Source organism: Conger conger, chromosome 5 (genome assembly GCF_963514075.1).
Source record: "Conger conger chromosome 5, fConCon1.1, whole genome shotgun sequence".
Classification (NCBI taxonomy): Eukaryota; Metazoa; Chordata; class Actinopteri; order Anguilliformes; family Congridae; genus Conger; species Conger conger.
Genome location: NC_083764.1, coordinates 65144315 through 65169987, shown reverse-complemented (window position 1 = coordinate 65169987; position 25673 = coordinate 65144315). Strand labels below are relative to the sequence as shown.

At 48.8% G+C, this 25673-nt stretch overlaps 2 protein-coding genes across 2 annotated transcripts in view; both read left to right on the top strand.

Moving 5' to 3' along the window:
• Window positions 1-479: 479 nt before the first annotated feature.
• LOC133128356 (basigin-like) lies at window positions 480-15510 on the top strand. The gene is made up of 8 exons (XM_061241781.1): window positions 480-716; window positions 7004-7166; window positions 8143-8234; window positions 8380-8519; window positions 9036-9309; window positions 13333-13357; window positions 13456-13526; window positions 13773-15510. Exons 1-7 carry the CDS (start codon window positions 650-652, stop codon window positions 13514-13516), a joined length of 822 nt encoding a protein of 273 aa, XP_061097765.1. The 5' UTR covers window positions 480-649; the 3' UTR covers window positions 13517-13526; window positions 13773-15510.
• Window positions 15511-17859: 2349 nt separating this feature from the next.
• Window positions 17860-25673, top strand: part of LOC133128984 (potassium/sodium hyperpolarization-activated cyclic nucleotide-gated channel 2-like) — a 59472-nt gene continuing 51658 nt past the window's right edge. The window contains 2 exon segments of the mRNA XM_061242789.1: window positions 17860-18962; window positions 23198-23621. Coding sequence (XP_061098773.1) covers window positions 17860-18962; window positions 23198-23621 — 1527 coding nt within the window.

Below are 25673 nucleotides of genomic sequence, written 5' to 3'. Positions count from 1 at the left end.
TGTTTCGGCAAAGAAATGCCTTCGCAGTGTGCAAAGCCCCGCGTTGCTTGCAATGTGACGTCCCTTTTGCTCCCTTTCCTGTTCGTTTTGTTTAATTTGTTTGTGCAGGAGTCGACCGAAACTCATTCAAGTGCACACGTGCGCACACATTTGAACAATTAAAATATAGGCTTTTTTTGTCTTGTTTTAAAGGAAATACTTTATGCATAAGCATGCATGTATTATATTTATTTTGTGTGTCTCTTTCAGTGTGACTTTGTCGTGGCACTGAAATTGGCCATCTCACTCGCACGTTTGTGTGTGTGTGTGTTCTTCACTGGCATGGTCTATACAAACAGATAGGTCTCTTTTTTTGTTGTTGAAATTTATTCCCGGCTGTACACGATGTGTTCAGTTTTGTTAGGCGCTCTGTGTTCTCTTTAAATCTCCGTGCCAAGGGACGTCACGCAACGCCCTCTTGCGTAGATATGCAGGGGTGTAGGTCTACGTGCGGAGCACGCAGATGGCTATATAGCTAGCAACGCCCAAGCGGATCTTAAGAGAGTTGCTCAGCTACGTATTTGTAGCTGGCCGAAGGCCAGTATAGTTTTAATAGTCTTTTTAAAAAGGAGTAATATTCAATAAAAAGTTTTACGAACAAAGAGTGAAAATGGCGGTGTTATGGAGCTGCAGTGCTCTGCTGCTGGTGTGCCTGTATACGACTGGTGCCAACGCAGGTAAGTTAGCTAAGCTAAAACTAGCTTAGGCTAGCTAGCTAAATCTGTAAAGGTGTAAGGGAGATGTAACTTACTCTTGTTACTAATAACATTTCTGAATAAAATAGTGAGAGAATGCGAGGTGGCTGGAACTTAGAGTGGCCCAACTCTAAGTTAGTTGACCGTTTCCACAGTAGCAAAGGTTAGCTTATCTTCACTAGCAATAACTAAGCAACTTTGCTAATTAGCTATAGCCACGAGTAGCAACCATAGAGACTGTAGGAAAATAGGTAGGTCAAGCAACAGGTGTTGGTTTGACTTGAAAAGCCGTGTGACGGGTTAAACAGGCAGCCAAATGTCTTGGTTAAATATGGCGGATGAACCTCGGTCCTTGTTCGGGTTTGCTAGCTGTAGAGTTGTTGAGCTGTTGCTCGCTAACGGTAACTGTTTAGTCTAGAGGACTCTCTAGATGGCCCATTTGCAAGAAGCGACTGCGAGTGTGTGTTCTCTAACGTTACCGGTGTGAGCTAGCTAGGTACGAAGCTATGTGCGGCTGTATTCCGTTCGTATTGCGTTGCTGTTTTAGTGAAGTTTGCTGGACCGAAAACTGATTTATAAAACGCCCCTGCCCCGTTCCCCTGCCACTCCTGTTCTCCGAGTTGTGAATGCAAGCTCAATGTTTTGATAAGACCCTCGATAAACACGGTAGTAAAAAAAAAAAAAAAAAAAAATTATATTCGTGGATTTGTTTCAGTGGCGTTCCCCTGTCTGTACTTTACTCATTTGTTTTTGTTTTTTGTGATTCCTGAAAGTGTATTGTATAGCTACAATTGCTAACAACTGCGTAGCCTTTTAATGGTCAATGTCATCATAATTCATCATGTCCCACATATACCAACGGCAAATGTCATGGGCCACAATTCCCTGTCCTATACCAAAGCCCCACTCTGCAGGGTGTCAGAAAGTGATACAGACTAGAAGTCGTTGTTGACGTGCGTTACGCAAGAAGCCCTCTAACGTTGCAGGGGATAATGTGGGATGATTAAAAAAAATATATATTTTTAAATTTAAAAAAACGAATGCGTTGCGAATGAACGCCAAACGTTACTGCGCTGACAGTTGACCAAACCTTCCTGCATGGTTTGAAATTCTCAGTATTGCTTGTACTGTAACCATGTACCCGAAACCATGTAATCTTATTGGACCGTTTAATTTTCTGATTTGCAGTAGCATTTCTTGCGAACCGCTTCGGAAACCGCTCCGGATAAAGTAACGCTAGTTGGCCTTTCATGGTGAACCTCCTTTGTGGCTGTTGGAATGAGAACTATCCGATGACTCAAAATCCTGTCCCTCGATACAAACCTCGTGTTCAAGAGGTCAACCTGTTTTTCACTCCGTTGCAATAGCTTGGCTGCCATGGTGTAAAAAAAAAAAAAAAAACACTACGCAGCAATGTGTAACTGTTTACCCGCCAACAAACTGACATGCAGTTCTACCGCTGCCGAGCCTAGTGTCCAACCACAAGAAAAACATCTTGTGTTCATTTTGTTGCACATTGATTGGATTAAGATCCGGCCAGGGTGGGTAATTTGTGATCCCGTGGTCCGGAAATCACCCAGCCCTGCCTGTTCCCCTGTGAAAAGGCCTCTTCATTGAATTTCAGCACCGACATCAGTGTTGATCACTTGAATCGACGCGACAGTCATTAATAAGTCACTGAATAACCGTATTCCTTCTGCGCAGTACAGAGAGACTTTATTTCTTCGGTCATCGCACTTGTTTTCCCTACAAAACACGGATAATGAATATTTTCTCTAATAGATGTGTGGCGCTTAACTTTGTTTTTATGAATTCTGATTTCATAACCTGAGGTTAAATAAGACCGTATACCCTGATCACATATGCTTTCAAACGGTATGGAAATAGGGCTTTTTCCGATTTCAGGTCGTTCCAGGAAACGTTATCAAATGAAGTGCTTAAAAAAAAAAAAGAGACATTTCTATGCTGTTAAACTCTTAAATAGGTGATTTTTTTTTTTTACCCCAAGGACAAAAGGTTAAATGAGGGCTAGTGATTAGTTCATAGCACTACAGTTTCTGTTGCTGTTCTGCTGCATGGTGGATATTGTTAGTCATTGTTAAACCTGATTATGCACACAACTGATTTTCGAACTAGGATTAAAAAAAATTAAAAAAAATCAATAAAAAAAAATTAAGTGCATCTTTACTATCAAAGATGGCATACATTGATGGCCATTTCATTTATATATTTCATATATATACTCCGCTTGTATGCCATAAAATGATGGATTCTTTCATAACTGCATCCCTTTTGCAGAAAGTCTGTTTTGTTGACCGTTTTCCCTTTGACCTGGTTAAAATGACGCAGACTTTGTTTTGTAACAAGCCGATGTGCTGTCCCTGCTGCTGTAGTTCGTGTGCTGCATTAACCTGGCTCTGTTAAAGCGGTCCACTGGTAATCTTCCATCATTGCCTCACCAGACATTGTTTAATATTTAATCTTGGAATTTGAGCCTTTTTTTTATCAGTTGGCTGTACACACAGGCCTGGTAGTGTAAGGAACGCCGGCAGATGTGTTCTCATTAAAGTGTGTGTCTCAATCACGGGCTGCTTTCTGGAAGTTTCGCAAATGCCTTTAACCCTCGTCTCTGAGGGTACGGTCAGGTTCTGTATGCTGTATTCATCAGTCCCACCTGCAACCCACAGTTGATTACCCTAATACCTGCCAGTACTAATCAGTGCAGTCTCATTCATACCCGTTCAGAATTGAGAGAGGGTCACGGTTGGTTATTTGAAGCTACATGCTGTTAAAATGCTCCCCATTTGTTTGAAACAGTAATTTGAATTGACTCGGAATTAGTAACTGGACAGTTAAGTGAAGGATCCAGATGATTAAGTTTAGCATTTGGAGGGTAAAAAAACAAAAAAACAAAAAACAAAAACCAAAAACGCAGCTCTGTGTGGGCAAACTTCCAGGAATCTGGAGAATATAAAAATCACTTTTAGATTATTACTCATCGTGTGTGTGTGTGTGTGTGTGTGTGTGTGTGTGTGTGTGTGTGTGTGTGTGTGTGTGTGTGTGTGTGTGTGTGTGTGTGTGTGTGTGTGTGTGTGTGTGTGTGTGTGTGTGTGTGTGTGTGTGTGTGTGAGAGAGAGAGGAACACAGAGAGAAGGAAGGCCAGTGGTTGTGAAAACATTGGTTTTGCAGTTTTTGTTGGGGGAAGTGCTGGAAAGTTTCAACACATTCTGAAGGTGGTATTTGTATTTGATGGGCCTTGATTAACACACTCTAGTTCGCTGTCGTAACCCTGGACGAACTCGCCCACATAAATGAACATTCTACGGGAGTGTGTTGACCAACGCTTATCAATTGTACAGGCTACCGGGTCATAACATCGAACCTGTTTTTCCCCAGCGTTGGAGTGTGTTGAAGGTCGTTTTGAGAGCCTGTTATGACCTTTAATGTGGGAATGGCTGTGTTTGCTGCCTTTCATTGTTCACTTTTTTTCCACTGTAATTGGGGTCGGCTTGTGTTTGGTCAGACATACCCGTGCTTCTCAAATTTGTGTTTTATGCCCCTTGAGAGAAACTGGTTGTTTTTTTTTTTTTTAACTCTTGTTTTAGTGTTTTTTTAATATAATCATCTTTATATATATATATTTTGATTACATATAGGCTATATATAATCTATAATCTATTTTAATGTGCATTGGCAGTTTTCCTTGGATGAACACTTTTCTGCCAAAAACACTCAACGTTTCTCCTTCTTAAATGACTGTTCTTCCACAGCATGTTTTATGCTAATCGTTAGCCTCGTCCTGAAATCAAATTGTCATTTAAAGTGCAAAGCCTTTAGAATTTGAGGCTACTTCACTGATTTTAACCTTCTCTTCTTCTCTTCTTCTCTTTCCCCCTCTTTATTTTCCCACTCTTCCGCTCTCCCGTTAATCCCGTAAATGACCGCCCGTGAACCCGTAGTAAGAGTCCCGTCCGTCCCAAATGGCCTCATTCACCCTGTAGTGGACCTCAACCCTTTTGAGTAGGTACTGACCCCCCCGTCCTGAGTGAGGCTGACCGTGGAGGAAGAGTCTGTGCACCCAGACAGCGCCCCCTGGGGTCCTGGAGGGGTCTGGCGGAGTAGGGCAGCAGCTGATTGGGCGCCAGCCGTGGAGGACAGAGAGGCTGGGATCAGAAATGTGGACTGAAGCCATCAGCTTTACCACACACACACACACACTCTCACACTCTCTCTCACACTCTCTCTCACACTCTCTCTCACACTCTCTCTCACACTCTCTCTCACACTCTCTCTCACACACACACACACTCTCTCTCACACTCTCTCTCACACTCTCTCTCACACTCTCTCTCACACTCTCTCTCACACACACACACACTCTCTCTCACACTCTCTCTCACACTCTCTCTCACACTCTCTCTCACACACACACACACTCTCACACTCTCTCACACTCTCTCTCTCACACACACACACACACACACTCTCACACTCTCTCACACTCTCACACACACACACACACACACACACTCTCACACACTCTCACACACTCTCTCTCTCACACACACACACACACACTCGCGCACACACAGACACAGACACACACACACACACACACACACGCGTTTACTTTGCATGACACGCTCTCATGCATTGGCACACACACACACACACACACACACCCATATATATATATTTTATTTGTATTTATTTTTTTATTTAAAAAAATGTTAGGTCGGTGCGAGGAACGGCAGCCTACGCGAGAGCTGGAACACGTCACTGAACACGTCACTGAACACGTCACTGAGCACGTCACTGAACACGTCACTGAACACGTCACTGAGCACGTCACTGAGCACGTCACTGAGCACGTCACTGAGCACGTCACTGAGCACGTCACTGAGCACGTCACTGAGCACGTCACTGAGCACGTCACTGAGCACGTCACTGAGCACGTCACTGAACACGTCACTGAACACGTCCCTGAACACGTCCCTGAACACGTCCCTGAACACGTCCCTGAACACGTCCCTGAACACGTCCGGCCGTGACGGTGCTGGCGGGGTTCATGTGAAGCGGCCGTTGCGCACGCTTCCTGTTCTGGGATGTTCCGCTGCGGTCGTACTCTTTCACCACTCCTCCTCCGCTGCTCCGTTTCTGACTCTCTTCATCCTGAAGCTTAAGCGCTTCTCACGGGGTTGTAGAAATGGCGATTATTCCCGCTGTCCTGAACTGTGCCTGACTGGGTCAATGGTTCTGTTGTTATATTAGTGACCATAGTGGTTAAATAATAATAGTCTTTATGTGTAAAGATTTTTCTTGTGATCATTCAGTAATGATGTTCAATGAGGTGGCCATTTTGTCTCCAGCAGTGTGTTGGTACCTCAAAGACCCATATCGTTGCTGAATTCTGTGTAGCTTGTAATGTCATTCTGAAAATGTGCTGATTCCTGAAAACGGGGATTTATTTCCTAGAAGCCTCCCCCTGCCCCCCCCCTGTCCTCCACCTCCCTGGACAGCCAATCAAATCCCAGCTACAGGTCCTGACGGGGGACTGCAGTCTTCAGCATTCAGTACCTCAGCCACTGTTGCCTGGGGGCTTCATTTTTAAATTCATTCTATTTTTATTTTGCAGTTCTTAAGCTGACACTTTTTCTCAAAAGCACCTTACAGTTGATTAGACTAAGCCAGGGATAATTCCCCTGCAGCAGTGTGGGGTTTAAAGGCCCTTGCAGCTGTGCAGATCTTATTGTGGCCACAATAGGCTTCTCGAAGCTTCCCAAACTGCTCCTCTCCCATTGGCCGATCCTGGAGCACCAATCACAAGGAGGGCCAGGGTGTAGGGTTCTATCGCTACGGTGATGTGACAGTATTAACAGCAGGGGTGGAAAGGCCTGAAATAACAGGCTCTCTGTGTGGCCTGTCGATATAGAGCGGGTGCGGAAGCTCTGTTGATTTGCGTAATCTTGTTTCCTCTTCAGAATATTCACGTCACGGTAGTTGATTCACATTTTCTTCTGCTGACTTTTCGGAAATTTGCTTGATGTTTGCTACAGATTTGGATGGAAACGGAACTTGTGTGTGCGTGGGTTTATTTGTGTCATGCTCATGCCACATAGACGGGTCAGTTGAAAAAAAGAAAAAAAAGAAAACGGGAAATGTAAAAAATAAAGCGAAGCTCCAGCGTGTTTGGTCCCGGGACCGACTGGAAGTGCAGGTGGAAGGGTAACCCTGACGTTGCTGCTTCCTGTGGCTGTGTTTGGGTGCAGGTGTGATTGTGGCCGAGCCGTCTGTGTTCGTCAACCAGTCCTCGGCTGTGCTCACCTGCAACTACACCGGCCCGGGCGCCATCGAGGGGCACTTCTGGAGGAAGAACGGGAAGGACATCGAGGCCTCCAAACAGGACTCCTCCGAACCCGTCATCGAGTACAAGTGAGTGCCCTCGCCCCCCCCCCCCCCGTTCGTCCCTGACCCGTTCGCGACCTCGGCGTTGGAACGCATGCGTGACCTCACAGCTTAACCCTTTCAGTCCCGAGAGAGCTACACGACACTCGTGCGTAAATACCGTAAGGCACTCTCAATGTTAAACGTCTGCCACCAGTCAAAAGCAAAGCAGTTAGCCATGAGAAGGGTACAGGGTTGGTGTGGCTGCTTAGCTTCAGCAGTTAGCCATGAGAAGGGTACAGGGTGGTATGGCTGCTTAGCTTCAGCAGTTAGCCATGAGAAGGGTACAGGGTTGGTGTGGCTGCTTAGCTTCAGCGGTTAGCCATGAGAAGGGTACAGGGTGGTGTGGTTATTAGCTTCAGCAGTTAGCCATGAGAAGGGTACAGGGTGGTGTGGCTGCTTAGCTTCAGCAGTTAGCCATGAGAAGGGTACAGGGTGGTGTGGCTGCTTAGCTTCAGCAGTTAGCCATGAGAAGGGTACAGGGTGGTGTGGCTGCTTAGCTTCAGCAGTTAGCCATGAGAAGGGTACAGGGTGGTATGGTTGCTTAGCTTCAGCAGTTAGCCATGAGAAGGGTACAGGGTGGTGTGGCTGCTTAGCTTCAGCGGTTAGCCATGAGAAGAGTACAGTGTGGTGTGGCTGCTTAGCTTCAGCAGTTAGCCATGAGAAGGGTACAGGGTGGTGTGGCTGCTTAGCTTCAGCGGTTAGCCATGAGAAGGGTACAGGGTGGTATGGCTGCTTAGCTTCAGCGGTTAGCCACGAGAAGGGTACAGGGTAGTGTGGCTGCTTAGCTTCAGCAGTTAGCCATGAGAAGGGTACAGGGTGGTGTGGCTGCTTAGCTTCAGCAGTTAGCCATGAGAAGGGTACAGGGTGGTGTGGCTGCTTAGCTTCAGCAGTTCGCCATGAGAAGGGTACAGGGTGGTGTGGCTGCTTTTACAATTGCATTGTGTGTGTCTCTCTCTCTCAGGTTGAATAAAATTGACAGCCACTCGGGCGGTGTGTACTCCTGTGTCTATACTGTGGACGGGGCTGAAGCTAAGGAGGATATCGAAGTAAGAAGTGAGTACTCCACATTCTCATTTTACGGTATACAATTTATTCAATTTCATGCATTTCTGCTCATTTTCAACGTGTGCCTGTATGCCTCTCTCCCTCTCCCTCTCCCTCTCTCTCTCTCTCTCTCTCTCTCTCTCTCTCTCTGCAGCTGTCCCTCACGTGGGTGCCTACAAGCACTCTGAGCACGGGAACGAGGGCGACAAGGGCGTGCTGGTGTGCATGAGCCACGGCTACCCCCTGCCCACCGACTGGGAGTGGCTCAAGCTGGGAGAGGACGGGGGAGAGCAGGTGAAATGGTGTTTGTGTTCTGTGACCTTGACTATGACCTCGCTAATCTTTCACAGCAGATTCTGTGACCTTGACTGTGACCTTGCTAATTTCACAGTTTCTGTGACCTTGTCTGTGCTGCGCTAATCTTTCACGGTATATTCTGTGACCTTGACTGTGACCTCGCTAATCTTTCACAGCAGATTCTGTGACCTTGACTGTGACCTTGCTAATTTCACAGTTTCTGTGACCTTGTCTGTGCTACGCTAATCTTTCACGGTATATTCTGTGACCTTGACAATGACCTCGCTAATCTTTCACGGTATATTCTGTGACCTTGCTAATTTCACAGTTTCTGTGACCTTGTCTATGCTACGCTAATCTTTCACGGTATATTCTGTGACCTTGACAATGACCTCGCTAATCTTTCACAGCAGATTCTGTGACCTTGTCTATGCTGCGCTAATCTTTCACGGTATATCCTGTGACCTTGATTTGTGACCGTGACCTTGTCCGTGCTGCCGCCCGCCCCTTCAGCCCATCACGAACGGCACGGACCGGTACGAGATCATGACCACGCCGGAGAAGACCACGCTGTCCATCGACAAGCTGGACATGGACAAGGACGGGGGCGAGTACGTGTGCCGCGGGCGGAACGAGCTGGGCGTGGCCCAGGACACCATCCGCCTGCGCGTCAGGAGCCGCTACGCCGCGCTCTGGCCCTTCCTCGGCATCGTGGTGGAGGTGGTCATCCTCATCGCCATCATCTTCATCTACGAGAAGAGGAGAAAGCCGGGCGAGATCACCGACGGTACGCCCCGCCCCAAATCCTTCCCCCTCCGTCCGCTTCCCCCTCCGTCCGCTTCCCCCTCCGTCCGCTTCCCGGGGAACCAGCACCATTGTGTACCTGGGGGCGTGTATGCCCATAATATGTCTGTCAATTTTCAGTTCCCCTCCAATCAATATCCTTTTCATGGAGCAAGAAGGATATTTGTGTTTAAACACTGCCACCCCCCCCCCCCCCCCCTGATTTAATGAGGACTAACACTGGGTAGCCCCCGATTTAATGTGGGTTAACAGTGGGTAGCTCCTGATTTAATGAGGGTTAACACTGGGTAGCTCCTGATTTAATGTGGGTTAACAGTGGGTAGCTCCTGATTTAATGTGGGTTAACACTGGGTAGCCCCTGATTTAATGAGGGTTAACACTGGGTAGCTCCTGATTTAATGTGGGTTAACAGTGGGTAGCTCCTGATTTAATGTGGGTTAACACTGGGTAGCCCCTGATTTAATGAGGGTTAACACTGGGTAGCTCCTGATTTAATGTGGGTTAACAGTGGGTAGCTCCTGATTTAATGTGGGTTAACAGTGGGTAGCCCCTGATTTAATGAGGGTTAACAGTGGGTAGCCCCTGATTTAATGAGGGTTAACAGTGGGTAGGCTTGAGGGTCGCGTATTCGGGTGGCAAATGGTTGCCGGTTCGACCCCTCAGTCGGGGCCCAAAATAAAAAAATAAAAAAAGTTCCAGGAGCTTTTACCCCTGTCCTCTCTCGCCCCACTTCATATTCTGTCTCGGAGCCGAAGTGTCTGTGAGCGATCGGCTTTAGCTGAACTTTCTGCTCTGCAGTCACCCAGAGCTCTGCAAATACAGCACAAGGGAAGTGCCTCAAGTCTTTTAGTCTTATATTCTTATCTTGGTTTTTTTTTGGTTTTTTTGCTAAAAGACTAAACTATTTGCACTGAGGCAAGCGTTTGACTTATTTCAAGATTTGCTTTAACTAAAAACAAGCTCATCTTTTCTTCTTGAAGAGGACGGAGTAACATTTGTGCTCCCATTACAAAAACTAAAACTAAGACGCACAACGTTTTGCAGTGAGCTTCTGACCGAGCTGGCACCCAGTGCTTCCTGATCAATCATTAAAAACATCGTCCCTGTTTATGAAATGTCCGGTGCTGGTATATTTCTTAATGCTTGATGGGCACAGCTTCCGCTGCCGTGCACTAGACGGGTAAACAGGCTCATGTAGTCAAACCTCGGCGGCCATTTTGACTCTCTGAAAACTGCACATAATGCATAATCGAGGCAGATTCGCCACGTGATGAAACCTTTTAGCCCCAGGTAAGGCTTTCTTCGGCTGGCATGGGTGTGATTCTGCTTCTGTTATGACCGTTAGGAGCCGCCCCTCTGATGCAGTACAATCTCCATCTTCTAATGCTTCCATTTTGCACCTGTATGTTCGTCTTCATGTTGTAGGTCTTAGCATTTTAACTCTTTATCGTGCCTCACAGTTGGCTGTACTCACTTGGCCGAGCTTAACCATTTGAACTAGAGTTGGTGTTCATGGTTATGGGCAGCTGCTATTTTGAGGATTGTGCTTTTATCTGACGTGTGTTCTGCAGTTGTTCCAGTGACCTTTGGTGTGCACTTGCTGTGCGTGGTTTTGTATAAAAAGCATCTGCCACAGAATTGTTTCATAGCTCTGAAAGGATTTTTTTACTTCATTTAAAAAATATAAACTCCCTGTTCAGTTATTCTGGTCAGGCTTTCTTACCCTTTTCTCTCTGTTTTCTGCGCCTTTATTTTTGATTTGTTTTGAACTCTTCGGTAAGTGATGGAAAGTGCATGTTTGAGTCTGAAGTGCGTGTGAGCCGGACGAGGCGCGTTTGGTCTGGTGTGTGTTGATGCTTCGCTTTCCGGAGCGCTCCCTGCGATAGGCCCGTGTGTGGGCCTGGCTCCCTCTTTCACTGGAGCCAGAGTTCCCAAACTGACCCAACCTGTGGGCACTGCCAGTGAAAGATCTGTGTGAGCGTGAAAGATCTGTGTGAGTGTGAAAGATCTGTGTGAGCGTGAAAGATCTGTGTGAGCGTGTGAAAGATCTGTGTGAGCGTGTGAAAGATCTGTGTGAGCGTGTGAAAGATCTGTGTGAGCGTGTGAAAGATCTGTGTGAGCGTGTGAAAGATCTGTGTGAGCGTGTGAAAGATCTGTGTGAGCGTGTGAAAGATCTGTGTGAGCGTGTGAAAGATCTGTGTGAGCGTGTGAAAGATCTGTGTGAGCGTGTGAAAGATCTGTGTGAGCGTGTGAAAGATCTGTGTGAGCGTGTGAAAGATCTGTGTGAGCGTGTGAAAGATCTGTGTGAGCGTGTGAAAGATATGTGTGAGCGTGTGAAAGATATGTGTGTAACTGTGAAAGATCTGTGTGTGAGTGTGAAAGATCTGTGTGAGCGTGTGAAAGATCTGTGTGAGTGTGTGTGTGTGAGCGTGAGAGAGCTTTGAGTTGGTTTTGCTCCGGCCTGTGGTGCATGCTCGGCTGGTGCATGATGGCGTGGGGTTGTGATGTCTTGCCCTCCCGTCTGCCTGTGGGTCCCCGTGTCCGGGGGGCCGTGTCCGGGGTTACTCCATGGCGAGGCCTGGAGCCTGGGTCTTTCCCCATTTTGTGTTGGTGGAGAATGGTGAGATCCTCAGGTTCATCCTCCATTTTGTTGATCTGGTGGAGCGCTGCGCCGGTGAGGGCCTGCGGTGCTCTGGGACGGATCTGAACACAGAGATCAGCGCGCTCAGGGGCCTGTGCTCCCGCCCTCAGGGGCCTGTGCTCCCGCCCTCAGGGGCCTGTGCTCGCGCCCTCAGGGGCCTGTGCTCCCGCCCTCAGGGGCCTGTGCTCCCGCCCTCAGGGGCCTGTGCTCGCGCCCTCAGGGGCCTGTGCTCCCGCCCTCAGGGGCCTGTGCTCCCGCGCCCTCAGGGGCCTGTGCTCCCGCCCTCAGGGGCCTGTGCTCCCGCCCTCAGGGGCCTGTGCTCCCGCGCGCTTCTGCGCTGCGCGGCTCCACGGGTTCCACCGTCGCTGCCGGGTTCCCCCCGTTTCCCAGGCGTGGGGTTCCCAGCTGTACCCCACACCGTGGCCCGTGTTTTCAAATGGCCTGGTTTTTGGAGGGCTGATTTGGGATCAGGTTTACCTGTGCACCTGTGCACATCCAAACCGAGCCCATCGTGAGCTGAAAGGAGAAGCAGGTCCCGGAGCAGTGGGCAGCACTGTCGCCTCACAGCAAGATGGTCCTGGGTTTGAATCCCGGCCTGGGTTTGAATCCCGGCCTGGGCCTTTCTGTGTGGAGTTTGCATTTGAAATGGGTGGGTGGGTCATGAATGGGTAATAAATGGGTGGGTAATTAATGAATGGGTGGGTAGTGGATGGGTAATTAATGAATGGGTGGGTAGTGGATGGGTAATTAATGAATGGGTGGGTAGTGGATGGGTAATTAATGAATGGGTGGGTAGTGGATGGGTAATTAATGAATGGGTGGGTAGTGGATGGGTAATTAATGAATGGGTGGGTAGTGGATGGGTAATTAATGAATGGGTGGGTAGTGGATGGGTAATTAATGAATGGGTGGGTAGTGGATGGGTAATTAATGGGTAGGTAGTGGATGGGTAATTAATGGGTAGGTAGTGGATGGGTAATTAATGAATGGGTGGGTGGTGGATGGGTAATGGGTCGATTAATAGAAATGCTTTATTGCTATGGCCGTTGGAGTGCAGTGTGTTAAAACGGTGTGTAATGAACGCGCGTTACCCGTGTGTGTGTGAACGGCAGCACGGTGCTGTGTGTTAAAACGGTGTGTGTAATGAACGCGCGTTACCCGTGTGTGTGTGAACGGTGTGTGTGTGTGCAGCCAATACTCCTGCGTGACCACAGACGCTTGTGACGCTGCAGGCTCTGCTGTCCCTTTAGCCCAGCCAGGTTTGTCTTGGCTGATGATGTAGTTGGTCTGACTTTGTTGATTTGGCTTGATAGTTGAGGATCTTTAATCCGTGAAATTAAAATATATTTTTCTTCTCGCCTGCAGACGATGATTCGGGAGCAGCTCCTCTGTAAGTAGAGCGTTAATACTACGTTAATGATTTTTATTCTTTATTTACGTTTCTGTGGGCTGCTGGTGTTCTGACTGCGTCTGCTCTGCTCCTCCCAGGAAAAACGACTCCGCCTCCAACCACAAAGACAAGAACGTGCGGCAGAGAAACTCCAACTGAGAGGAGGAAGGTCAGCTCCTCCTCTTCCTCCTGCCTGTCTCTCTGTCTCTCTGTCTCTCTGTCTCTCTGTCTCTCTGTCTCTCTCTCTCTCTCTCTCTCTCTCTCTCTCTCTCTCTCTCTCTCTCTCTCTGCAGCAGTGAGTAATTTATGACTGGGACTTGCACTCAGAGGAGTGCCGGGTTGAAATGGGGTTTATGCGCTGGTTTTCCCTATCGCTAAAGGTGCTAACGCTATCCCCCTCTCTCTGCTCTGGCAGGTAACCAGATGACTGCTGCTGAAGATCTCTCAGTGGCGCCCCCTGCTGCCCCATCCTCCTCCATTTGAGAATTTTAGTGTGTGTTAGTTTGAGTGTGAGTTTTAGTTTTAGTTTCATATTTTGTTTGAGTTTTGCTTGTGTGTGGCTCTCCCAGGGGGGCGTTAGAAAGGCTGTTTCTAACGCTGCCCTCGTGCTGCTGGTCTGGGCCAAACGGCCAATCACAGAGGAGCGACTGTGTGGCCAAGACGCACGATTCTGCAGCTTTTTATTGTGTTTTTTATTTTTTATTTTTTATTTTTTATTTTTTGTCTTGCAATTTTTAAAAAAATTTTATTTTATTTTTGTGTAATATTTCTCTCGTGCCTTGTGAGTAGGATTGACAAGTTGCATTTGATATCTTGCGCTTTCTCTCTCTCTCTCTCTCTCACTCTCTACATTTTTCGGAAACCTGTGACAGAATGTGATTTCTGCCCTAGCTGCCTCCTGTCATTCACCTTTCCGCTGTTCCAGCCAGCCTCTGCTCTTAATCACCGTGAAGGTGCGATACGGGAGTATCCACAAGCCCTCCTTCTGACCAATCACACCCAGGGTTGGGGGAAAGAGAACCAGGGTTCAGACTGCGGGGTCCCCCAGGGCTGGAGTAGTGCGCCCTGCTATTCCCAGAATTGGGAACGTCTGGGAATGCTGTACGCCCCTCTAAGGTTGGGGGGGCCACAGACCCTGGGTTTTCCTTTCAGTTGGCAGCCATTTTAGGTGTGCAGACTCTTCAGCCAATCGGGAACTTCGACACTTAAGCACAGTAAACGCATCAACACCAGTCTGGTGTAAAATGAGAAAATGCTCACTAAGATATCTCAGGTTTTACAGTCCTAATCTAACACTGCTTTATCTAGCACTACCCTTTAGTAAGAATTGAGCCCCAAACTAGGCTAGGCTGGGGTTTAAATGTCCCAACGGGTTCATTGATGACATAAGTGATCGTAATGGAGCGTCTGGAACAGGAAGCGTTGGTCTGGAACGCAGAACGTGATTGGCCGGTCCGTGAATGACAGCGTCCTCCTCTTCCTGTGCTCGCTGAGGGAGACCCCCCATCCCCTGCTCAGAGTGGTGTTACGTTTGCCTTTCCTTTCTCTGAAATGTATCCCTTGTTTTTAATATGTTTTAAGGGCTATCTCTTGCATTTTGTGACCTTTCCACAAGCCTTTTCTAGTTCTATACTAATTCACAAACTCTTATCGTTTTTTTACGCCTCCATCTGGTGCCATAGTTAAACATATCTCGTGTTCTCCGTAAGGACCAAGTGCATATCATATTTGGCCTCTTTAATTCACTATTTTTTTATTTCCGACGGTGGCAAAGGGGTAAAATTAAATTAAATGTCTGTGCCAGAAAAGCCAAAAACCAGCTTCAGAGCAGAAACTGTGGGGAGATGTTGAGGTTAAAAGAGTTTAATTTGCCTGAATAATGGCCATTGAACTTTCATAAACCAGGCCTTTTCTTCCTTTTTAAAAAAAAAAATACCAGGTTATATGTTTGTCGATGTGAAGTTTTTCAATATTTCATCAAGCACCTGCTAAATGTTAACCTGTGAACACGCGTGTATTGATGCAAACACACTTCACTTTTAAAAGAGTAATGTCTCTTTCGCCTCAACACTCTCACACAGCAACATCTGCTCCAACACTGCCCAGCGTAACCATCTGCAGAACATCAATAAAGTTTTATTCTGATTGGGAAACTCTGTGCCCTGGTCCTTTACTGTTCTCCGCCATGTTGGCTCTGTGATGCTGTGTGTTTGCCCCCCCCTCCCCTCCCCTCCCTCAGGCAGAGGGCTGTGTCCTCCATGTTGGCTCTGTGATGCTGTGTGTTTGCCCCCCCTCCCCTCCCTCAGGCAGAGGGCTGTGTCCTCCATGTTGGCTCTGTGATGCTGTGTTTCCTGTGCAGGGGGAGTCTAAATCACTTCAGCTGTGATTCTGTCCTTCACATTCTGTCCCCCCCCCCCCAGAGAAGGGCCCCTGTTCGTCACACAGGCATGCACAGTGAGTTACTAAAAAAAAAATAATAAAGCCCCTAACCTACCCTACCCTACCCTACCCTATGTCAGTACCTCTGCCCAAACATTTTTTTCATCCAAAAAATATTTCTCAAGAATCTGCATGTCAATTATTGGTCACATCCACAGATTCTTTCCTCAAAACCCAGTAGAACTGCATTGCCATTTACTTTCACTTTTTACACTCAGCATTTTATTAGGTAGGCCTGTACACCAGCATGTTAATGTAAACATTTAATCAGCCAATTATATGGCAGCAACTAAGTGCATAAAAGCTTGCAGATGTGGTCAGGAGGTTCAGCTGTTGTTCAGCTCAAATGTCAGAATGGAGAAGAAATGTGATCAATGTGACTTTCACCATGGAATGATTGTTGGTGGCAGACAGGATGGTTTGAGTATCTCACTAACTGCTGATCTTCTGGGATTTTCACGCACAACAGTCTAGAGTTTGCAGACAGTGGTGCAAAAAACTAAAAACATCCAATGAGCAGCAGTTCTGTGGGCAGAAACACCTTACACTGCACATTACAACTGTGGTATGCAGAAGAGCATCTCTGAACACACAAATGTGTCAAACCTTGTAGATATGCTACAACAGCAGAAGACCAATAAATCAAAATAAGCAATACCTAATAAAGTGCCCACTGAGTGTATATTTTACCTTTAAAAATAAATCTGTCTTTTGCAACTCGTAAGTTGCACTTGGGTATAAATTTGAGGTGACGCATGCCAAAATCCCTTATTTTCCCAATCCCATCCATCAAAACGGGGAAGGTCAAAGAACACACAAATTAAGTGAGACGAAAGGTTATTGACTTCATAAATCAGGCAACGGTTATTAAAAACAAGGAAACATGCCCCATCTGCAATATTAGCCCCCTAAAACCGCTGGGCTGTGATCACCATGCCCGGACGAGGATGCAAGTTCACTTCGCCCCCAAGCAGTGAGGACAGCCAGTAGTTTCGAGAGCCAGAGGAGTTTCCAAGGATCACGGTCGGAGAATTGGCGAAATTGCCTAATTGGTGCCCCGAAAGGTGGTTAGATTTTGGGGTCACCGTGTCTCTCAAATCTACAATCAGACGCCGCATCCATGCCAACGAAGCTCTCCAGAAGCCTTGTCAGAAAAGCAAGCCTCACTTGTCGTCAAACCGCAAACGCAAGGACCTGCGGTTTGCTGAACGCCATAAGAACTTTGTGAGAAAGAAAGAGTAGTGCGTTTTGGACACAAACACCAGCGGTGGGTTTGCCCCCAAACGGGTGCTAAAACGGTTAAATCTATTAAAATCCATCAGATTGCAGTTGCTATGCACATCAGATTTAAACATGGGGTTTAATCTGGCAATGGATGCCGGTCTCCTTTTTCAACACCAGAGGGCGCCAGATCCTCATTTGTTTTGTTTTTTTGACGAGCATCTTTGAGAAATGTCCTCTGAATTTTCCATCGTAAACACCTTCGGTAAGTGATGACATCATTGGCAGGACATGATTTTGGTTCGGGCTTTCTAGCAACCCACACATGTTCTAATGCAAACTAATCGTGAAGTTTTCAGCACATAAAACAGACATGATGTTCATTCACGTTAGAATATGAAAACTGATGGTGAAAATGTATATATAGCCTACGTGCCTGGTTTATAAAATGAAAGTACTATAACGTTTCCAAGGGCAAAATGTGTGTTTTGGTTTAAAATAACCATTAAAATGAGGAGTAAGGTCACTCTTTCACGCAACTGACCTTCCTCTATGTCTATACCTACCTAAGCAGCGCACCTGAATGCCGTTAAACAGATTGCTTTCTAATGTAGTTTGCAAGGAAGTCACGTCTCTCTCTCGCTCTCTCCCTCTCAATCTCATTCTCTCTCTCAATCTATCTCTCTCTCTCTCTCTCTCTCTCTCTCTGCCTCTCTCCATCTATGGAGCCCTCCCTCCCTCTATCACTCCCTGGCTGGTTCTCTCGTGATAATTGGTTCCAAATTGTGATCTTCCCAATGTCATGAACAAAAAAGCGGCGAGTCTGGGCTGCGGGCGAGACCATGAAGAGGAAGGCGAGCGCGAGCGGCCAGAGCGTCACAGCGGGAGCCGTGACCACCAGTCACGCCGGCGGGAAAAGTAGCAGAAGCTGCTTCCCGTTCGTCTCCGCCGCGGCCGCGGGTCTGAAGAGCGACGCCGGCAGCGCAGCCCTGATGGACGAAGCGGAGGACGGCGACGAGGAGCCCAAGTTCCAGCAAACTCGGCTGCGCCGAGCTGGTGGAAGTGCCAGCAGCGGTGGCGGTAGAGGAGGCAGTATACGAATGAAAAACTTCTCGTCGGGAGGGGGAGTCGCGTCGACGCAGAGTAAGAACTTCAACAACAACGAGCTCTGCCTATTGCAGGGCGAGGGGTCCGCACGTGCCACTTCCGTAACCACCCCAACCGCCGCCAAGCCGCGCCAGGGAGATGGCGCCGGACGCGGAAGCGCGAACAGAGCTGCGAGCGGGGACGCGTGCACGGGCGCAGCGGTGACCGGTGCGGCTACAAGTGCTTCGGGTGACGGTAGCAGCGGCGCTGCACCCACCACCACAGACATGAAATGCAACAAAAACGGAGAATGCCGGCGTGATTCTGGCGTGACGGGGAGACAGAGCCCGGTCACCTCCAAGCAGGAGAGACAGAGTGTCGACGAAGTTGGAACTGAGGATGGGAGTAAGCGACCTGCCTGTAACTCCACATCCGCCAGCACGGACGGGTCCACCACCGGGTGCCTGGCACAGGGACAGGGGGGCGAGACTGCTTGTCCCGGCAACGCCACCGCTCCGGCTACGAGCACCGTCTCCGAAAAGAAGGACTCCAAGGTCTCCTTCTCGAACGCGCCGAGTAGGAAAGCGTCCTCTTCCGTGCACGGTCCGGGCCAGACCCCGCAGCCCAGGAATTCTGTCACGTTTCTGAAGTCTGAGGACGGGCCGCCGATCGTGACCGAGGATGGGGAGGCGAGGGGCAGCCAGGCTAGCTTCATGCAGCGCCAGTTAAGCAGCATGCTGCAGCCAGGAGTGAACAAATTCTCCCTGCGTATGTTCGGGAGTCAAAAGGCGGTCGAAAGGGAACAGGAACGGGTTAAGTCCGCAGGCAATTGGATAATTCACCCATACAGTGATTTCAGGTAAGGACGAAGTTGCACTACTGCAGTCGGGTAGTCGTGTGTTGGAAATGTGACGCACACTCTACGGTTTCCAACGTTGGACCAGAGTCAGTTATGATTGCAAAGTTATGTAGTTATGATTGCAAATTCATTGTCAAAGTCACTGACATTGCATAAGCGTGTAGCGCGGTTGCTAAGTGCCTGTGTGGAGAGCAACAGGCCGTGTTTTACTGTGTCACGCGTCCGCGCTCCAGACGCGCAGCACAGTGGCTCCATGTGCCGAAGGTAGTCAGTGAAATGAGCCAAGCTTTTTAAAACACGCATTTAAAAACTGGACGCGTTCAAATTCTAAACCTGTGCGCATATATTGCATAGTACATGACACACGAGCGGTTTTGTCAGGGACAAGAATCAGTGTCAGCTGTGAAATATTGCACATGCGGTGTTAGTCAGGCTGTGCGTCTAGTACCTACTTAATTTGATGCAAAGGCTAAGGCGGCAGCTTGTATGTATGTGTAGCGTGCGTAAAAGTCTGGACAAATGACCGCCCCAGTTTCGGAATTTGCCCAGGAGGCATGCAGTTTGCCAAGACTGGGTTACGCACCCGGTGTAATTCGGAATTAATCTGATTTATAGTCAATTAGGCGTTTTTCTTTTGGCAATCGCGGGCCCGGCTCCAGACGTGCTGAGATTATACTATACTTAACGAGCGGCGGCGACCATTTGGCATGGCCGTAACTTTTCCATAAAAAGCGCATCCAAAAATAGGCTCCAGCAATGTTTGAGATCTATTGCCATTACAGGCCAGTCTATCGAGGTATTGGTCAATTCATCTGCACTACAATGACAACCGCGTTTTCTGTTAACCAGGTATGTTCAGGTAATGTGTTTAGTGTTTACACATTGATTTGTATATGACCAAAGCTTTCTTTATTGTCCTATCTGAATTAATAGCTACTTCATGTCCCATTTACCTCTAACAATGAGGTAACAATGCACTTTTATTATGAAAGAATGTAACAGAACTTATTAGCCGAATCGGTATCTGAAATCAAATTCTATTTTTCCCGGTTGTCCAGTCAAAGCTGTTGTATGCGCAATGTTATGGGCTATAACCAGGGACCAATCATTTTTATATGCCGGGTGTTTTCCACCGGTCACGTAGGCCCGTGTGCGCGCAGGTGTTTAAGAAGCCTATTGGCTCTTGGCTGCCCGGTGGGAGACCGGTCTCCCTGTCTCCGAGGCTCGAGCCGGGCTCGTCTCAGCGGAGAATAACAGGCGTGTCTGGTGTTCTGACACGCACCGCGAGAGTGTTGGACGCATTCTGCCCTGCAATGTCACCGCGACCCCAGCGCGCGGATAAGGCCACCCGAGCATATCGCATTCCGTTTCCTTTGTCATCTCATTAGCGGCGTTCAATTAGGGCTCAACGCGCGAGCCGTCCTGGTTTATCTGAGGCTTTGTGACAGAGGGAACCGTGTATGTGTAGTGTCTTGTTGTATACGACGACCGAGAGGAACCATTTGAATTGTGTTGCATCTTGAAACATGATATTGACTGACTTTTAAGAGGTTCCGGTTGATCTGTGGTATCTGAATGTCCAATGGGCTTATCTTATCTTTTGTCGTCATCATGTCCAATGTTTTATTCACAAACTGCAGTATTCAGTGATAGAGCTCTGAGTCGCTTCAAAGATAGATCACTCTGCAGCCCACCTGCTGCACTACTTGTGAACTGTACTTCCGGAAAAGTTTGCGCATGCTCACTACAATCGACCCAGTTGAACAGCATGTAGTGTATGGGTTTACATCCGCATCTCCAGATTATTCAATAATATTGTCAATAATGAAAAATAACGATAACGGCACACACACTGTCCCTATTAGGAGGGGGGGGGGGGCTACAACCACCCACCCACTAAAAGCAGAGGGACGTGACAGGGGGGGGTTCTAATCTCGACTAATCCATCACCAACGAGCCGAAGTGTTTTCTGGTGCCAGAGTTCAGTACCAAGGACAGCGCTTATTGCTTCAACTCATTTGCTTGAGTTCAGGACCAAGGACAGTGCTCATCGCTTTAGCGGAGTTGGCACAGCGGTGCGCTGCGTTTTTAGGTTGGACGCTTGCCACGGCGTGCATCTCTCGTATATTCATTATACGTTTGCACAAAGGCAACAATTTACTCAACAACGTATCATTATAGACATTGCAAGTGTCAACGCTGCATATGAACCAGATGCAACTTAAAACTACATCTGTTTCTCCGTCTACACAGAAGGCCAGTGAAAGATATTATTCTTGTCAGATTTGGTTGTGAAAACCGACCCGGTCTTAAATTACAATAACGCGTAAAAAGGTGGTGTATATTTTCAGAAAACCAACCCCACTTTATCCGGTACTTTAAACATTTGGCTCCGATTCTGACATTTAACCACATAATACCAAGTATTTGACCGTATAATTGCAGCCTATACACCTATCATTCTTGAGGCTACGCTGCGTATGGTAGCCTGCTGTACCGCTTACCAGTGAACTTTCAAATCCTAGATTTAACTCACATCCTGTCTGTATAGTTTCAGACACAACAGACAGTGTTAAATCCGCTCTCACCTAGCGCATTATTCAGGTATCGTTATGTTGTATAGGCTACCGTTTGGACTCAAACCCTTAGACTTAAGTGTTGTTAGAGTTAAATGAACGCTGAGCGTTATCCTGTGTGATGTTCCAGTTATTAAAAGGAAGGAAGACGGTTTGCTTAACGGTGAGTCAAACCAAACGAAACGCGACTCATTGACACGTCAACAGCGCAGCTTAGACCTCGCGCTTCGTTCGTGGCAACATGACTCAGCAACGGTTCACCTAGCGGAAGCCGTTATCTCAAGTGGCCTTGAACGCGGCCTGTGATGTGCTGAATCAACGGCTCACTCTGCGTCTCTTCAGGAAAAGACGGCGCGTCGGTGTGCTCTGTTCTCGCTGCCCGTCGCTTAATCACGGCCACTGTTTGAATCGATCTAGGCTACGTTAGTTAAATTCGTCCTCCCAGATCTTCGTGGCGGCGGACAAATTAGCCTATGTGTTATGAAAAGGGTGAGTTGGTTCCCTTTCGACTGTATAATACATCCTATTTATAAACGGTATAAACCGTAACCCACCCTGTTCATATTACTGTTGGCTACAGTGCGACGTTTCTCTCTTTTATTCTCCCCGGTGTTTTATTACCCCCTCCCCGGTTTCTCCCGTTTAGAATCAATTCTCCCGCACAGATCCGGTTTCTGCATTTCCTCCACGTTTCAGTATCCTTGAGCTGACCTTGCCGCCTTGCTGTGTCTGACCGTTGTTCTGAAGCGCGGACACGTTTCCACAGAACTGCGAATGAATTCGGAGTGAATGTGACGCCGCCTGTGTATGTTTTCAACATAACGCCATTGATATAACAATATTAACAATTAACTGCAGGATGGTGTTGATGACAGTGATAATTTTTGTCTGAATTATTTGATCCAGATCTCTCCAGATACACTACATAAAGCCAAACTACCAGGGGCTTTACATACTCTGTCCTCTATATGGGCTACTGAGTTGTTGTAGCTTCCTTGCCAGACCATTATATTGTCCTCTGAATAATGCTAGGAACACTGGCCATTCGTCCGAGTGAAACATACCCTCTGATCTCCATTCCAGAGCTGTGTGTCGTTTACAGGCAATGTTCTCAATCTGAAAGTGTGGCAAACAGGTCTTAATCTGGATATCTGAATCTTGGTTATTTCTCTCTCTCTGTCTCCCCCCCCTCTCTCTCTTTCTCTCTCTCTCTCACACACACTCTCTCCCCTCCTCTCACACACACACTCTCTCTCCCCTCCTCTCTCTCTCTCTCTCTACCCCCCTCTCTCTCTCACACACACACTCTCTCTCTCCCCTCGTCTCTCTCTCTCTTGCTCTGTCTCCCCTCCTCTCTCTCTCTCTCACACACACACACACTCTCTCCCCTCCTCTCACACACTCTCTCCCCTCCTCTCTCTCTCACACACACACACTCTCTCCCCTCCTCTCACACACACACTCTCTCTCCCCTCCTCTCTCTCTCTCTCTCTCTCTCCCCTCCTCTCTCTCTCACACACACACACACACTCTCTCCCCTCCTCTCACACACTCTCTCTCTCTCTCTCTCTTTCTCTCTCTCTCTCTCACACACACTCTCTCCCCTCCTCTCTCTCTCTCTCTCTCTCTCTCTCTCTCTCTCTCTCCCTCTCTCTGCAGGTTCTACTGGGACTTCACGATGCTCCTCTTCATGGTGGGCAACCTGATCATCATCCCGGTGGGCATCACCTTCTTCAGGGACGAGACCACCACGCCCTGGATCATCTTCAACGTGGTGTCGGACACCTTCTTCCTCACCGACCTGGTGCTGAACTTCCGCACGGGCATCGTGATCGAGGAAAACGCCGACATCGTGCTGGATCCCAAGCGCATCAAGAGGAAGTACCTGAAGACCTGGTTCATCGTGGACTTTGTGTCCTCCATCCCCGTGGATTACATCTTCCTGATCGTGGAGAAGGGCATGGACTCGGAGGTGTACAAGACGGCCCGCGCCCTGCGCATCGTGCGCTTCACCAAGATCCTCAGCCTGCTGCGCCTGCTCCGCCTGTCCCGGCTCATCCGCTACATCCACCAGTGGGAGGAGGTGAGCTCTCCCGGGGCCCTCTCCCGGGGCCCTCTCCCGGGGCCCTCTCCCGGGGCCCGCTGGGCAGGGCTGGGTCACCCGGGGCCCTCTCCTGGGGTCTGGTGGGAGGGCTGGGTCTCCCGGGGTCCGCTGGGCAGGGCTGGGTCACCCGGGGCCCTCTGGGCAGGGCTGGGTCTCCCGGGGCCCTCTGGGCAGGGCTGGGTCACCCGGGGCCCTCTGGGCAGGGCTGGGTCACCCGGGGTCTGGTGGGAGCCCTCTGGTGGGAGGGCTGGGTCACCCGGGGCCCTCTGGGCAGGGCTGGGTCACCCGGGGTCTGGTGGGAGCCCTCTGGTGGGAGGGCTGGGTCACCCGGGGTCCTCTGGGCAGGGCTGGGTCTCCCGGGGCCCTCTGGGAGGGCTGGGTCACCCGGGGTCTGGTGGGAGGGCTGGGTCACCCGGGGTCTGGTGGGAGGGCCGGCTGGCTGGGTCTTGGGCTCCACTAAACAGGGCTGGCTGGCTCGGTCCTGACCAGACCTGGGCTCAAATAGCGTTTGTGTTTCATTCTAATACTTTTCTCCGATTTGAAGCTTCCCAGGTGTATTGGAACAAATTAAATGATCTCGTAAGTGTAATCCTCAGCCACCAGGCTCGAATGCACCAGGCGAGATCAGATTAGAGCCCAGGTCTTGGGCTTTGTGAACGGCAGGCTGGTCCCAGGGTTTGAGAGCCGGGTGTTGGGCTCTGGTTTTGTCAGGGTGCGGCAGAATTGGCCCCAGGTCAGCTGAGGTGCGGGTTCCAGTGCAGATGATAGGTTCTGCAGTACTCTGCCCTGGGTTTGAGTGATTGTGATTGGCTGGGCTGTGAGATTAAGAGAGATGTGATTGGCTGGGCCCTGTGCTTGGGAGAGATGTGATTGGCTGATCCCTGGGTTTCAGAGAGATGTGATTGGCTGATCCCTGGGTTTCAGAGAGATGTGTTTGGCTGAGTTATGATACTGGCCTTGCCTTTAGAAAAAGAAGGCTGAGCATTAAAACAGGAAGCAGTTCACACTGTGAGTGAGACCTTCCTGTAGGAACCCCTCTGTTCTTTGGCAACAAACAGCTCAGATTAAAGGGACATTTGTAGTCCCTGAACACTCTCTCTCGCTCCTTCTCTTCGATCTTGGAATGGCCTCTATTTATGCTCCGTAAGCATACACACACACACACACACACACACACACAGACTCACACACACACACACACACACACTCACACGTTTTAACAGGCACACGTTTTAAAGGTCATACACATACACACATACACACATACACACACACACACACACACATGCATGTTTTAACGGGCACACATGTTTTAAAGGTCATACACACACACACACATTTAAGGGTCACACACATTTTAACGGTGACATGCTTGGTTTTATCTGTCATGGCCATTAGCACAGCAACCAGATAAGATAAAATGTTTTTCCAGGGGTCTGCTTCCCCATCTATTTCTTCCACCCATGAACTCAGCTGATTAAAAAAATTACCTTCCTTCTGGTTGAAGAATTGTGCTAATTAACAAATCCAGGTGATTAGAACAAAATACCGGGGAGGACTTTTACTTTCTGAACCTGGACTTTCCACCTCTGACCTCTGTCCTGAGGCCAGCGCCTCGGTGAAGGGCAGTGGCAGGAGCACCCTAACCTGCCGTGCGTGTCTGAGTGAGGGAGGAAACCGGAGTGCCCAGAGTGAACCCACACCAGGACATGCAGACTCCACGCGGAGAGGATCCGGCCCGGCTGGGATTGGAACCCACACCCTCCTCCTCGCGAGGCGCAGCGCCCCCCGTGCCCTCAGCGCCGGGGTTAGAGTGTTCCGTTCCCGCTCCTCCAGCGGAGAGCGGGGTGTGAACGTTGGGGGCCGTGACCCCGATGCTCTGGCTGCTCTGTAGACGAGTGAGCAAACACGCCCGTCAGTCATGTGACCATGGGGGCCGGCGGAAGCGTGGCTGCTTCAGGGGCCAGGGGCCAGGGGCCAGGGGCCCCCATCATTACTGAGCTTCATCTTCATCAGGGCTTCATCTTCATC

What these genes read in the sequence shown, in the direction of transcription:
- LOC133128356 (XM_061241781.1), top strand. Translation starts at nt 650, where the DNA reads ATGGCGGTGTTATGGAGCTGCAGTGCTCTGCTGCTGGTGTGCCTGTAT. An exon ending in GGAGGATATCGAAGTAAGAA is followed by an intron (nt 8,235 to 8,379) that starts GTGAGTACTCCA and finishes CTCTCTCTGCAG; the next exon opens with CTGTCCCTCACGTGGGTGCC. An exon ending in GAGAGGACGGGGGAGAGCAG is followed by an intron (nt 8,520 to 9,035) that starts GTGAAATGGTGT and finishes CCGCCCCTTCAG; the next exon opens with CCCATCACGAACGGCACGGA.